General features: G+C 41.4%; 1 protein-coding gene across 1 annotated transcript in view; it reads left to right on the top strand.

Moving 5' to 3' along the window:
• The first annotated feature begins 3061 nt into the window (after positions 1 to 3061).
• Positions 3062 to 13207, top strand: part of SPPL3 (signal peptide peptidase like 3) — a 103589-nt gene continuing 93443 nt past the window's right edge. Inside the window, exon 1 of the mRNA XM_011355889.2 lies at positions 3062 to 3289. Within this exon, the coding sequence (XP_011354191.1) occupies positions 3150 to 3289 (140 nt within the window). The 5' untranslated portion in view covers positions 3062 to 3149. The remainder of the gene's footprint in view (positions 3290 to 13207) is intronic.

The raw sequence follows: 13207 nt of genomic DNA, 5'->3' as shown, positions 1-13207 counted from the left end.
AATGAGCAAGCAGTTAAGAGGTATTGGGAATGCTTCCTGGGCTTGGTCAGAGGTTTGGAAGCAAGAAAGAACAAAGCCCATCGGGAAGCTGCGTGTATAGGGGGTGGAGGGTGGAGGATAGAGGTGAGGAAGGGACTGGAGGGACAGGTGAGGACCAGTCAGACCTGAGCCTTTGACTTTCTTGGAAGCAGTGCCTAGGCAGCCCAGCCAGACCTGGCAATGCCTGCTCCCTGGAGTCTGTGCCTAAGGCCCATGACGTGTCCAGGGAGATGCACTTAAGTCTCTTGAACACACTTGGTAGAAGGAGCGATCCTATAATTACTGTGGTGATAATTAGAAGAACTTCCATTGCTTCTTTCAACAAACATTGCACAAGCTGTGGCCCTCTCACCTGTGCAGGGGGAGGGGGGAGCCAATGCTTTATCTCCTGCCAAACACATCTGACTCCCCGGCTGAGGCCCAAAGATGCCATAGATACACCTGGGACTGCTCCAGCTTGGAGCTGAGTGCTGCTGGCAGAGGGATTGAAAGTCACTCCCTAAGTGCCCCAGGCTGGACAGCCTCCAGCCAACGGGCAGGCTTCCAATTTGTTTCAGCTTGGCCTTCTGGGGGGAACTTCAAAAACCTGCACAGATCTTGACCAGGACCTGGAGGTGCCTTCTACATTTGGGCAACCTTAGCCTGATGCTCAAGCCACCAGTTTCTGGGCTCACATTCCGTCTTTCTAGGACCATGTACACAGGATTTCATGGCCTGGACACTCTCCCAGCCCTGCCAAATGCTGTTCGATTTCTTATATGGTTTGTATTCACACGTTTTCCCAAGAGATGCTTGGAAGGCCTCTGGTTTAGATGGAGAGAAAAAAACTTTCTCATTTCTGATTTCATATCTTCACCCCAACCTTTTCTCCCTCATTTCTTCCACCAGATTTTTCTCAATGCAGAGAATGGTCCCTTCCTCCTGGGAAGGCCTTGACTTGTTCTCAGCACCTCTTGTCCCATCCACCCAATACCACCTTTTCAACTGGCTTTGCCTTCTATGACTCACTGGGAGCTAAAGCCCAAGTGAATCATCTGGGGGCTCAGTGTGTCTTTTTGTTTCGTTTATGGTCTATCTGGTCTGTTTTGTTCTTAGCTCTCCAAAGAAGGAGCAACTGCACCTCCCAAAGCCACTTGTGCCAATGACTTCTGGCCTTTTCCATGGAGTCTGAAGCCTCACTTACACCCCTTTGAGACTCAGAATGACAATGTGTCGTTCAACAGTACAGCTGGAATTCTGTAAAAGTACCTGGCAAAGCTTTAAGAACTAAGTGAATGTTAAGAGTTTAGGCTCTTTGCCTTCCCATCTTCCAGTGCTATCCTGACATCCAGTGCCATTTATGGCTGGGCAGATACTTGCAGGCTGGTATCTCTCTGTGAATGGTCAGGGTAGGGTCTCTGGTGCTTTGGTAATTTCTTGGGGCTCTGCCTAAACCCTCTCTGAGACATCGATCTTATAATCTGGCCCTTTCCCAGGGATCTCTGGTGGAGCTTCAGGAAATACGTTGAACCTGACTGGTCCTGGCACCTGGCAGTGGGGAAAGGAGGAAGGAGAGATTGCTTCTGAAGGAAAAGTGTACTTGACTTTCTCATTAAAGAGTTCCTCTAGGGGAACTGGCAAGTGGCAGATGTATGGGCAATGGCCAGCTGATCCATTTGGAGATAGATTCAGGGTGTGGTGTTCCCCATGAGCCTGGGCAAGCCTTGGGAAACTGGAGCAGAGCTAGATCCTGGCCCCAAATTGGGCAAGCTGCAGAGGAGCTTGAGTGATGGTTTCAGGTGTGCAGGCTCTGTTCCCTGTGATTACTGGGGGTATAGGGGTGTCTGTGTCTGTTGCTTAAGCAGCTGCACTGATCATTTTCATTCATAAACATAGCGACTGGCTAGGCGCTTCAAAGTCTGACCTCAGTGCACCTCAGTCTCTTCTCTCAACATTGCCCAGCACAAATCATCCATCCCACTCCTGGATCCAAGCTCACTTTGAATCTTGACATCTCTGGGCCTTGCTTCATGCTATTCTCTCTTCCTAGAATGCCTTTTCTCCTAGTAAATCTCTCACTGTTTCTGACGGCCTCATCCATTTCTGGAGAGGCATTCTCCAATGCCCTGGCGTGTGACTCACCCCTCCCTTCTCTCTCCTCCTAAGCCCCAGATTCACTCTGTTCGACTCTGGTCTAGCCCTATTATGTTTATTTCTGTGCCTGCCTCCAGTACTCCAGTTGGGCGGCTCCCCGAGCGCCTTCTTCAGCTCCTTCTCATCCTTCAGATGTAAGCTCAGATGTCACCTCCTCAGAGAGGCCTTCCTTGACCACTAGATCAAAAATAGCCCCAGCCCTACACACTGTACCATTACCTTATCATCTTCATAAAACTTAGCAGCGTCTGAAAGTATCTTCACTTATTTGTCAGCTTAAACTATGTCTCTTCCTCTAGAATGTAAGCTCTCGGAAGGCAGAGACCCAGTAGAATGAGTTGATAAATAGTTGGCAGCTAATATATATCTGTTGCTTTATTAAATGAAGGCAAGTATCGGTTATTCGACTTGGCCTCCCCCAAGACTTGGCAGAGAACCTCGGCTCAATAAGGTTGCTTGCCTAGAATATTTTCTAGATGAATGAATAGAACTAAGGAACATACGAAGGGATGCAGCGCTCCGCCTGCGTACTAACAGGTTGACCGACAGGTGGGGACTGGTGGCCAACAGACTGTTGATTGACGGCTGGCTGCTGAGTGACAGCCAACTGACGCGCGCACCGGGTCTCCTGCTTGGCTGGCTGCAGAGGCCCCTTGGAAAGGGGAAGGGGAGGGGGCCCGAGACGACGGTTCCGTGTGGAGATGGGGCGGCATTAGGCGGAGGGATGCGGCCCAACTGCCAGCAGCTGTTTGAGCAATAGTGGCCTCGAACCGACGAACGAATGTCTCCGCGCTAGGGCCCGGTGCGAGGGGCGGGGCTCACGCGTCACGTGAGCGTGTTTTGGGCACGTGACTCACGCGGGGCCAAGGCTTGCCCCCGCCCCCTCTTCTCCTCCCCTCCGCGGGTGTGAGACGAGCGGCCTCGCCTCACCGCCTAGCGCCCCCCTTACCCGCCGCCGCTGCCTCCGCCCGCCGGCCATGTCCCCTGGCCGCCGCCGCCGCCGCCGCCGCCGCCGCCGCCGCCGCCGCTGCTGCCGCCGCCGGCGCCGCCGGGCCCGGGCAGAACCTGCAGCGGAGCCCTCGAGAGTCATCGCCATGGCGGAGCAGACCTACTCGTGGTCAGTGCGGGGCTTCGGGAGGCCGGGGCGCGGTGTGGGTGGGGGTCGGGGCACCGGCGGGGCCGGCCGGGGTGGGGCGAGGTGGAGGAACAGGTGCGTGTTGGGGGGGGCTGCGTGTTGGGGGGTGCACGCCCCCCTCAGCCCCACCAGAGGGGTGGCTGGTGCTCGGGGAAGGCGGCGAGCGGCCAGGGACCCGGCGTCCGAGAAGGGGGATGGAGGAGGCGGCAGCAGCCGCGGCAGCGGATGTCATCTGGTCATGGGCGGAGCAGGTGATGGAGAAGGGGATCATGACCCCGGAGGTGGGAAGCCCACGGATGGGAAGTTGAATCCCACTGGCACCCCGGAACTGGCTTGAGGGGGTGGCTCCTGAGCAGGAAGAATGGAAAGGGAGGAGAGAGGCGAGCTGGGGCGAAGGTGGGCCACTGGGCTGCGAAGAAGATGGTGAGAACAGGTGATAGGAGGCTGAACTTGGAAGTTGTGAGCAAAGAGGACCCGCCTCACTTGGGGTTGCTGCTTAGCCCTGGGATGGAGAGGGAAGGGAGAGTTGATAAGGTGGGCAGAGAGGAGATGTGAGAGAAGGAGAGCGTCTTGGGAACCGTGGAGGGGAGTCCTTGGTGGAGTGATCGGAAGGGGAGCCAGTTTGGATAACCAACTTCTGGAAAGGAAATCTTTGGTGACAGTGGGGCATGGGCAGAATCTTTGTAAGAGAGGTACTCTGTTCTTCAGAATTTGAAGTGGCTTAGCCTCGTGGGTCAGGTATAGAGATGGAGGATCTACAAGTTATGTCTATTTTTATAAGTATTTTTTTAAAGTTATCAAATAGATTGTAAGGACTGAGAAGCATACTCGATAGTTTATGGAATGAGAACATACCTATTCTGAGAAGGGAGAGGCTTCCCTTTAGCATGCAGTGGTGGGATATTTGCAGGAGGGGTTGGAGGAATAAGTGATAGTACCCGTGAAGAGTAGAAATTCAATAGTGGGGAGAAAGTAATCGCTGGGGGGTGAGGAAGCAAGGAATGGGATGAGTGTAGGTGTGGGGATGAGAGATCCGGTTGCAGTCTAGAGAGATTGTCTGAAGGTGGTTTACTCTTTGAAGCAAATGTGATTTGGAATGGAAGGCTTTCCCTTCTGAGAAGAGCATAATGGAGAGGAGCCTGGCGTTTGGATTTGGAAGGCTTGGTTTGCAGGTCCGGTTTGCCACTAACTTGCCTTAGAACTAGACAAGATAGTAAGTTCTCTACTTCTTTTTCGTTACGTATAAAATACGTTACGTATAAAATACGTAACGAAACGGAATTTTTCCATAGGCTGTAAGGATTAAGTGAATAACTACAAAACACATTACAAACTGTAAGAGTGCTATATTTTACTATATTGTAATTATCTTAGAGAACGAGCAAAGAAATGGGTCATATCTGAAAATAAAGAATAGTTTGAGGTAGAAGGCTTTGAGTGTGTTCGATTTGTGGTGGTTGGGACTGATAAGTTAGGGACTCGTTTTCACATAGGGTAAGAGGATTGGTGATTGAAGGTGATAAAAAGGGAATTTCAGTGATGTATATACAATCTGAAGAAGAAGAAAACATAGAAAGAAATGCTAAAGGAAGAATTAAAATCTTGGTGAACAGTTGGGACTGCATGTGTATTTTTAAATGAATTTGTAAATTAATTTGATAGTTTTGAGCACGAGTGAGCCGCCTCTCAATAGCAGATGATGTGGAACCTCAGATTATAATTCGAGCTTTTTTATGGAAGAAATGGAGATAAAGGTGCTCCTACATTTCTTGCAATGAATTCATCCTAAGCTTCCTAACACTCTGGCCCAGCTGAGAATCCTAATGGCTGCCCTCATGTTTCAACTGTGCTGTATAGATGTTTGAAATAGCAAACACAGCCCATAAGACTTGGAGAAGCGTATTTTACTAGGTAGGTTGGCCACACACTGCCTCTGTGTGATGTTAGATGGCTCTACTAATTAAGAGGGGATTATTTTGTGAAGTTTGATCGTTTACAAGAATTATCCTACTCAAATACTTCCTTCAGTCTCAGCTTCCTTTATTTATATCACAGGTAAAGCTCCTTGAAATTAGAATGCTTAGCCTCTCACCTTTAGCATGTTTTGAGATGGAGAAAGTTCTTACATTATCTCAGAGAGAGGGTGGTGTATGAGGGGAGAGGATTAGGAATCCAGGCAGTTTTGTAGTTCTTTCTGAGTCAACTGAATAATAGCATAGAGAACTACTGTGTGGCATTTAATATACAGCAGGTCCTCGAATAACACCCTTATTATAATGATGAGATGCGGTAGGAGCCTAACTCTTGTTTATATCAATTAGCCTGTAGTAAAATTTCATTATATGTTTCTTCGTTTTAAGTTGCAGAACCTGTGGACAGTGTTAAGGATTTACTGTATACTCATTTCATTCTTATAAGTCTCAGAGGTAGGTGATTTTTCCCTGTTTTATAGAGGAGGAAGCTTAGGCTCCGGAAGCCAGGTGATTTGTCCAAGATACTTCACTTGTGATGCTTTATTTTGTTTGACAATTCTCTCATCATTTTATTCATTCTTATGGAAATATAAATGTGGAGGTTAAATGTAAACTGAGTTTTGGTTTATCATTTAGGAGTATCTTTGTTACTGTTCTCTCAGTTCTGCAACCAATCAAGAGTTGATTGTTTTGTTTAAATAGACTCACTCTTTAATTGTATGTGACCTTTAGGAAAATCAACCTGTGGGGAGTGGTGTGGCAGTATAGCTTTGTCTGAGGTTAGGGAATGTAGAAGAATGAAGAATGAAGAAGCATATAAAAATAAGTTCCTTTAGGATTTTTGTATAAGATGTGTAAATTATAAAACAAGATTGATATGAGTTGATAATTGTGGAAGCTCAGTGATGAGTTCATGGAAGTTTATTATATTTTGTATATTTTTACATGTTTAAATTTTTAATTAAAAAAAAAAAGTCCCTACACATAAATTCACGTTGTTCTCTGGTTTCTTCTTACCAAATTCTATTAAAATCCTGTTAGCAAGGGGTCCAGCTCAAATTCAACCAGCTGTGAAGCATTTTTTGACCACCCCAACAGAAACTGATCTCTTTATTTTTAATACTTGTAGCGTCACTCGTTCCTTTTTCTGTGTGAATACCTAGTTTCCTCAATAGATTGTAAATTCCTTGAGCGTAGGGATGCTACTGCACTAGTCTTTTTCTTCCCATAGTGCCTAGCATATTGTCTTGCCCATAGACTGAGTGGTTGAATATGATAGTAGATTTCATGGTCGTTCATCCTTTGTTGAAGGAACATTAAGCATAAGGGAAGATACAGATAAGATGAGTTTATAACCCAAATGTTTATAAAAGAGAGCTTTTGGTAACTTAGTTTTTTGGTGTGTCTGAGTGCTGTAAGAATGAGGAATGCCGTCCCTTAATAAAGTTTTAAGTGAAAACTGCTGAAAAGATATTGAAGTAATTGATAGTAACACCATAATCTTTTTTATGATTTAACCACAAGATTCTCCTTGTTTTCTTTTTACTCTTAAACACTGAGTAAGTGAAAGGAGGCATGTGAAAACACAAATTGAAGGTGCAAACTAGACTTGTATTAATTTGAGGAAAACACTTTGCTCAATGTATATTTATGAGCAGTTGGTTTAGTGTAAGTTCTGTCAGAAATAGGAGTTTGTCTCTTGATAAAGTCAATGCAGTACTTGCATATAACTGCACGTGAACCTTGCTACTATGTTAGGGTTAATGTTGGTTTAGGGGGAAAAGGAAGTCGGTCAGTGTGTGAACCTCATACAAATGAATTTTGTTCTCAAAGTGGCATAATTTATTATGTGTTTTCTGTGTGCTAGGGCTTTACAAGCATTGTTAAGTAAGGAAACTGAGGCTCAAAGAGCTTAACTTGCCCAAGGATGTAAATGGTAAAAGGCTTCAAAGTCACGACTTTTTGAAACCAAGACTCTGATGTTGAATCTGTCCTCTTCCATTTCCACAATCACTACTATAAGTCAACCTTCTTTTGCTTGAGTTCTCTGTTAGCCTCCTCACTGGGTTCCCCACATTCTTCACACAGTGTCCGTTCTCCTGAGTGGCCTTTTCACAACCTAAGTCAGGTTATGTCAGTCTTCTGCTTAAAACTCTTCAGTGGCCTTTGGCCATACTTAGAATAAAATCCAAATTCCTTAGTATGACCATGGTCTGATCTTGTGTGTGTCTCTTAGGGGATGATAGTAAAGAAACTAAAAGTTACACAAGAATAAGATTCTTTTATATTTTAATAGTCTTTCTGGTGCCTGGCATGTAATAGGTGGTTGGTAAATATTTACTGAAATGAATGAGACTGCTTCTTCCTGGGCCACCTATCTTAACAGCTAACGTAAGGACTGCATTATATGAAGGTGGTATATTGTTGTGACATGGACATTATTCTGTCAGGTGTTTGCCAATAGTGGTAAAACTGAGAATAAAAATAATACAGATCTCTAGAACTAATGGAAGTCACTTTCAGATTACTGTTCTATGTCATTGTACTATGTCGTGATTGCATCTGATATGTCTTGTGATCATTGCATCTGATGTAAGTTTTTCAGAGAGAAACTAGTGGGAAACGTGTGTTTAGCACCAAAGGCTTTAGATTTGCTCATTATTTTTAAAACATGTTTTGCCTTTGGTTAAAGTGGTGATAATGTTTTGGCGATGCGTAATTCAAACTAAAATTAACCAAAACTAAGACCATGCATTTGTATTGAAATCATTTTCCTCAATGCTTCTTATGAAGCCTTTGGGGGGAAAAAAGCTGGCGTGTTTGCAATGTTATCAGTTTGTAATTTATCAAGTAGTATTATGAATTAAAATGCCTAATGTTCATGCATTTCTCAGAACATTTCTATGTGATCATTTATTTTAGAGATAACAAATGGCACTGAATTGTGAGGTTATGTAGTTCTAAGTAATTGCATTTTATTTCAACATTAATAACTTAGTTTTCATCATTCTTATCTGTTTCATCAGACTACCTCATGAAAAATCAGGGGATGCCCTAAGAAGAGTATCTAACCAAGTGCTGTTTTAGTTAGCTGTATTTGGCATCTGAAACTTTATGCGATTGCTATCCCTGGCAATAGAGCCATAAGGATAATTTGATTTTTTAAATTCTCTAATATGTTTTCTGGAGTTTAATGGTCCCTTAGGAGTTAAAGGAAAATACTGGTTTTATTTGTTGTGCGTATAAATCGAGAAACATTTGCAACCTTGAGTTTCTGTAGCATATTTTCCAATCCTCACTTCAAGAGTTACAGGCAAAGTGCTCTTTTTCTGGAATTTTAACCTGTTAGGTGTCTAGAGGAGCTCCAGGTGACCAAGTTGTTTTATAGGAAAAATCTACAGTTAATCCCTATGATCCTTGGCAACAAATTGTTACCTTTCAGGTTTTGTTAATAGGTTTCATTAGGACCACAGCTTAAAATAAAACTCATACATTTGCTGTGATAAGACTAAATTGAGTTCCTATGAAAAAGTTAGGTTTGAAGATGTTTTTACGGTATTAGACCGATGAATATGCATTAGCCTAATAGCTACCTAGTAGAAAAATCTCATTTCTTAGTTTGTGAGGTTCACCTTAACCTGATAGGAAAACCTGATAAGCTCTATTCTGGAGTTCCAGTTTTGCTAGTGAAGGACTACTAAAGGATTAAAAAAAAAGTGCGCTGAAGTAGAGGTGTGTTCTAGTTGTTTTTTTACATGTTTGCAAATTCTATGGAATATGCGATCACTCAAAAAGTATTTAATTCTGTCACTCATTTACTTTTTATTTGAAATCCTAATGTATGAGGCTCTAATTCTGTTCTGGTTTCTTTGAATTGGGAAATCTTTAGTTTTCTCAATTGTCATCTCTGATTAACTGTGACCTAGTCTAGTCTTAGTCCCAGTGTTGTATTTTATACAATGGTTGTGGCTGTCTTTTAATCCACAGGGTCGTTGGAGGATTCATTGGATAACATGGAAAATGCTATGTAAAAGCAAGTTATTAGTTCTCTACATTCTTAGATCCAGGTAGGTTTTAGGTAGAGTTCTTCACCACAGCAGTGATTTTTCTTGTTTCACAGTTTAACCAGCATTTAAACTTAGAGATGTCCATTCTAGTGAGAATTCTAGTGACATGTCCAGACAATGCCAAATAAAAAGAAATAGCAGTGTTTGCAAATTTTCATTGAGTTATGTTGTTGCCTGCAAAATGTGTTAAAGTCATCTCCTTTTAGTCACAAGTTTCATAAAACAAAAGAAAAATTGTGAATTGAATAAAGGCTAAATTTTTTCGTAAGATAGATTTGATCTTTTGAAGGCAGTTTCCCTCAAAATCTACCCAAATGAGGGAAGAGCTGTGGTGTGGATAATCCTGGCCTTTTCCTGGTTTTCTTTGGAATGCACAGGAAATTTTTCTACCTTAAGAGGCCTAAGGAGGGTCTGTTAGCAGTTTCTTATCTGTTTTCTTACTCCACAACAAGTCTGCCAGGCACACCCACTTCCCTTCATTTGAGGGCTTCAGGCTTGGGCTTTTTTGTCCTAACTAGGACATGTGTATAGCAGAGTTGTTAATTGTTTCTTCAACTTAGTTATACAAATATTTTGACTTAAGTACAGTGCTTGACTTTGTTTTGTTTCCTTGTCTTAATTTTTGCCCAGAGTTGTCTAGTTTTACCTTCCAGATTTGACTAAATCTTCTGGACTTGCCTGACAACTTTTAAACTTTTGGCTATATGCTTTGACTTCATAAATGTCTAGAAATTTACATTCATTTCTTAAAAATGCTTGCAAAAGGCTACGGTTAGAAGTAAAAGTAAGTTTTAGAGAACAAATTCTCTTATCTGTGCCACTGGTTATTGTAAGCAGTGATACCTTAAAAATATTTCAAACAATTTTTTCATAAGAGTTCAAGCCAGGCTTATTACAGAAATGTTACAGCTAGGCTAAGCTGAGGTAGTTAAATATTTGAGGTAAGGTCATTAACCAAGAGGAAGGAGAGTGTAGAGGGAATGGAATGGAAGACCAGAAGTTGAGGCTTGGGGAACTCACAATTGATATATGGGAGGAAGAAGAGGAATCAAAGGAAGAAGCTCCATTAGAAGTAGGATAATTAAGAAAATACAATGGTGATAAAAGGCACAGAGAATTTTTAGGGGCAGTAATGTAAAAAAGCTACCTGGTTCAAACAGAAGAAAAAACAGGCTATTGAATTTGCAAAGGAAGTTATTTAAAGTGCACTAATAAAGATCAGAGTAGTGGGTGAAAGCCACATTAGGGATGGGTAATGAAGAAATAAAGGCGTTTTTTTTATTTTTTGGTTACTAGCCATTTGCTTGAGATGTGAAAAACATAAGAGGATAGCTGATATAGATAACATGATCATAGGGCTCTTTTTTTTTCTTCCTTCTTTCCGAATGAGGGAGATAATTGTGTATTTGAAGCCAGGGAGGAGAAATTCATCTTGGAAAGAGATTTTTTTTTTTTTTTTTTTTTACTGTGGTTTAAGTTTAGAGAGTTCTTTTTTTTTTTTTTTAAATCGGATTTGTCAGGAGTTATGAAGAGAACTTAGTGGGAATGAATGCTTGGTTGTGTACATTTAGTCTTTGTTTCTTTTGGTCTTTACATTATCACTAGTTTGGATTGTCTTTAATTTGGATGTTCTAGAGTTGTTGTTTTTTTTAATTTCCTACAGTATAAAATCTTCAGTCTGACTTTCAAAACAATCTGGCCTTGTAACCCTACTTTTTCTTATAATACTTATTATTTTATTCAAACTTGGTTACTTACTGTTTACCCTTTTATTTAAGCCGAGTCATATACCTGGTTAGGCTTTCTCCCAGGTCTCTAAATATGTTAAGTCCTACCCATCTTTAAAATTCAGCTGAAATTCTGACCTTTTGTAACAGCATTCTGATTGGCCCAGGAGAAATACTCTTCTAATGCCTGTAGTTCTTTATCTGATCCTGTCATATGGCAGCACTTAACGATTTTCTGACCTTTTATTGAATGTATTTATGACCGTGAAGTCTGTAATGATAGGATCAATGTTATTAATTTCATGGTGCAAGGATCTACATATAGTAGGTGCTCAGATTTCTTTTTAAAGAGTGAATGTTTTAGAGGTGAAATTTGCCAGATGCTGAATTTTAGAATAGAATATCTCCCTAAAAATATGCCAGGACACATAGAAGAGAGGAGAGAATACTGACCTAACATCACTTTGCTCTTTAAAGAAAATACAAAGTAAAATTGTTACTGTTAAGTTGGGTCAGCTATTGTGGCCAGATTTGCCTAACTTCCTAATGTTTATACAGTGTTTAGAGAAAGAAAGTGACCTAGCCCGGAACTGAACACCTAAGGGAGTGATTTCCAAAGGCCATAGGCACTTTAGTCATCTTCATTGATCTTCATTCTTCTCAACTTGATCACAGGCTGACTGCTACCAATTTATTCATACTTTATCTCCCAAACAGGCATTTGTTAAATATATGACATAAATTTTTTTTTTTAAAGTTAAGAAGCTCTGCTGCTGCTGCTTCTTTCCAATTAGCAAACAGTTTTGGGGGAAATTTCTATATCATTCTTAAATGAAAATATTTTGTGGGAAATTTTCTTTGAGACATGAGGAACTTTAAGCTCTATGAAAACTAGCTTCTGAGCAGTTTAACATTTCTCTCTTTTACTATTTCAGAAATTTTATTTTTTGTATTTAAGTTTTTTAAAAAGCTAAAAAAGTTTTTTTTAAACTTATTTTGCCTTCATATCTTTTCCTATTTCTAAAAGACTGTTTTTTCTTACTTCTTGTCTCTTTTTAAATAATTATTCAGAAACGGCAATTAAAAAAATTTCTTGGCCTGTTATGTACATGTTTAAAATTTCGTAGGTACAGCAATGCCTCAGTCTTAGGCCAGAATTAAATAACCCATTATCTAGAATAGGCATAAACCAGACTATGGGAGATTAGAGTTTGTTCCTGTTTTTGAACCTCTGCTTGCTGTGCAATGGTGAAGATAACCTACAGTCCTAAGGATGACTTATTAGGCTGGTATTCATACATAGCAAAAACTCTAAAAACCAGAACTAAAGGTTATTAACCAACTTAGAAAAAATGGAATAACAAGTAGAAGAGAACTGTGAATTGCAGGTGATTAGACAGTAGGAGCAAAGACGAAAGTTGAGACTCAAGCATCAGTAAGCTTCAAGCAGTGAGACCAAATGGAAAATAGAGCCAGCTACTACAGAATAGGAAACTAATCCAAATTCTCATACAGTAGAGGTACAAATTGCCCTATACAGCTATGGAAATCCAGCTTTGTGATAATGAGTCAACATTTGGTGATAGGGCAGTCTTAGCCTAACCGTAGCCGAGTGTTTCTGGTTTGATGTCAAGTTGGAGACCACGGAGGCATTCTTGATTCTCATCAAACAAGTCAGTAAGTCCTGTCGAATATATATCTCTCTGTCTCTGTCTCTATATAGCTTCAGTTCCATCTTTATTCTTGGATGCCCCTTCTTTGTGTTCCCCAGTACATTGCACTTACCTGTTTCAGTTGTTTCCTGGTTCATCTCTTGTAACGTTTTGAGGACATGAATTGTATTTTGTGCATGTCTTTATCCTCAGTGTTTTGGCACATAGTTTATTAAAATGAGATTTGTGTAACCTTTTAAAAAAGTAAAATTAGTAAGATGGAAGAATATGTGATAAATGGCTCTCAACCCTCAGTTTAAGAGCTCAAAGGGACAAGTATCAAATATCATTTGGGGTATATAGATCACTCTCTTAAGCTAAGCAAATGAAACATTTAATATGTTAGGCTGGACTTACCTTGATAATCATTGTTTAATTTAGGGAACCTCTTCAAAAAATACAGTGGGAGAATTGGTACTGT

Source organism: Pteropus vampyrus, unplaced genomic scaffold (assembly GCF_000151845.1).
Source record: "Pteropus vampyrus isolate Shadow unplaced genomic scaffold, Pvam_2.0 Scaffold23, whole genome shotgun sequence".
Lineage (NCBI taxonomy): Eukaryota > Metazoa > Chordata > Mammalia > Chiroptera > Pteropodidae > Pteropus > Pteropus vampyrus.
The sequence above is the reverse complement of the archived record's forward strand: the minus strand, read 5'-3'. Positions and strand labels throughout refer to the sequence as shown.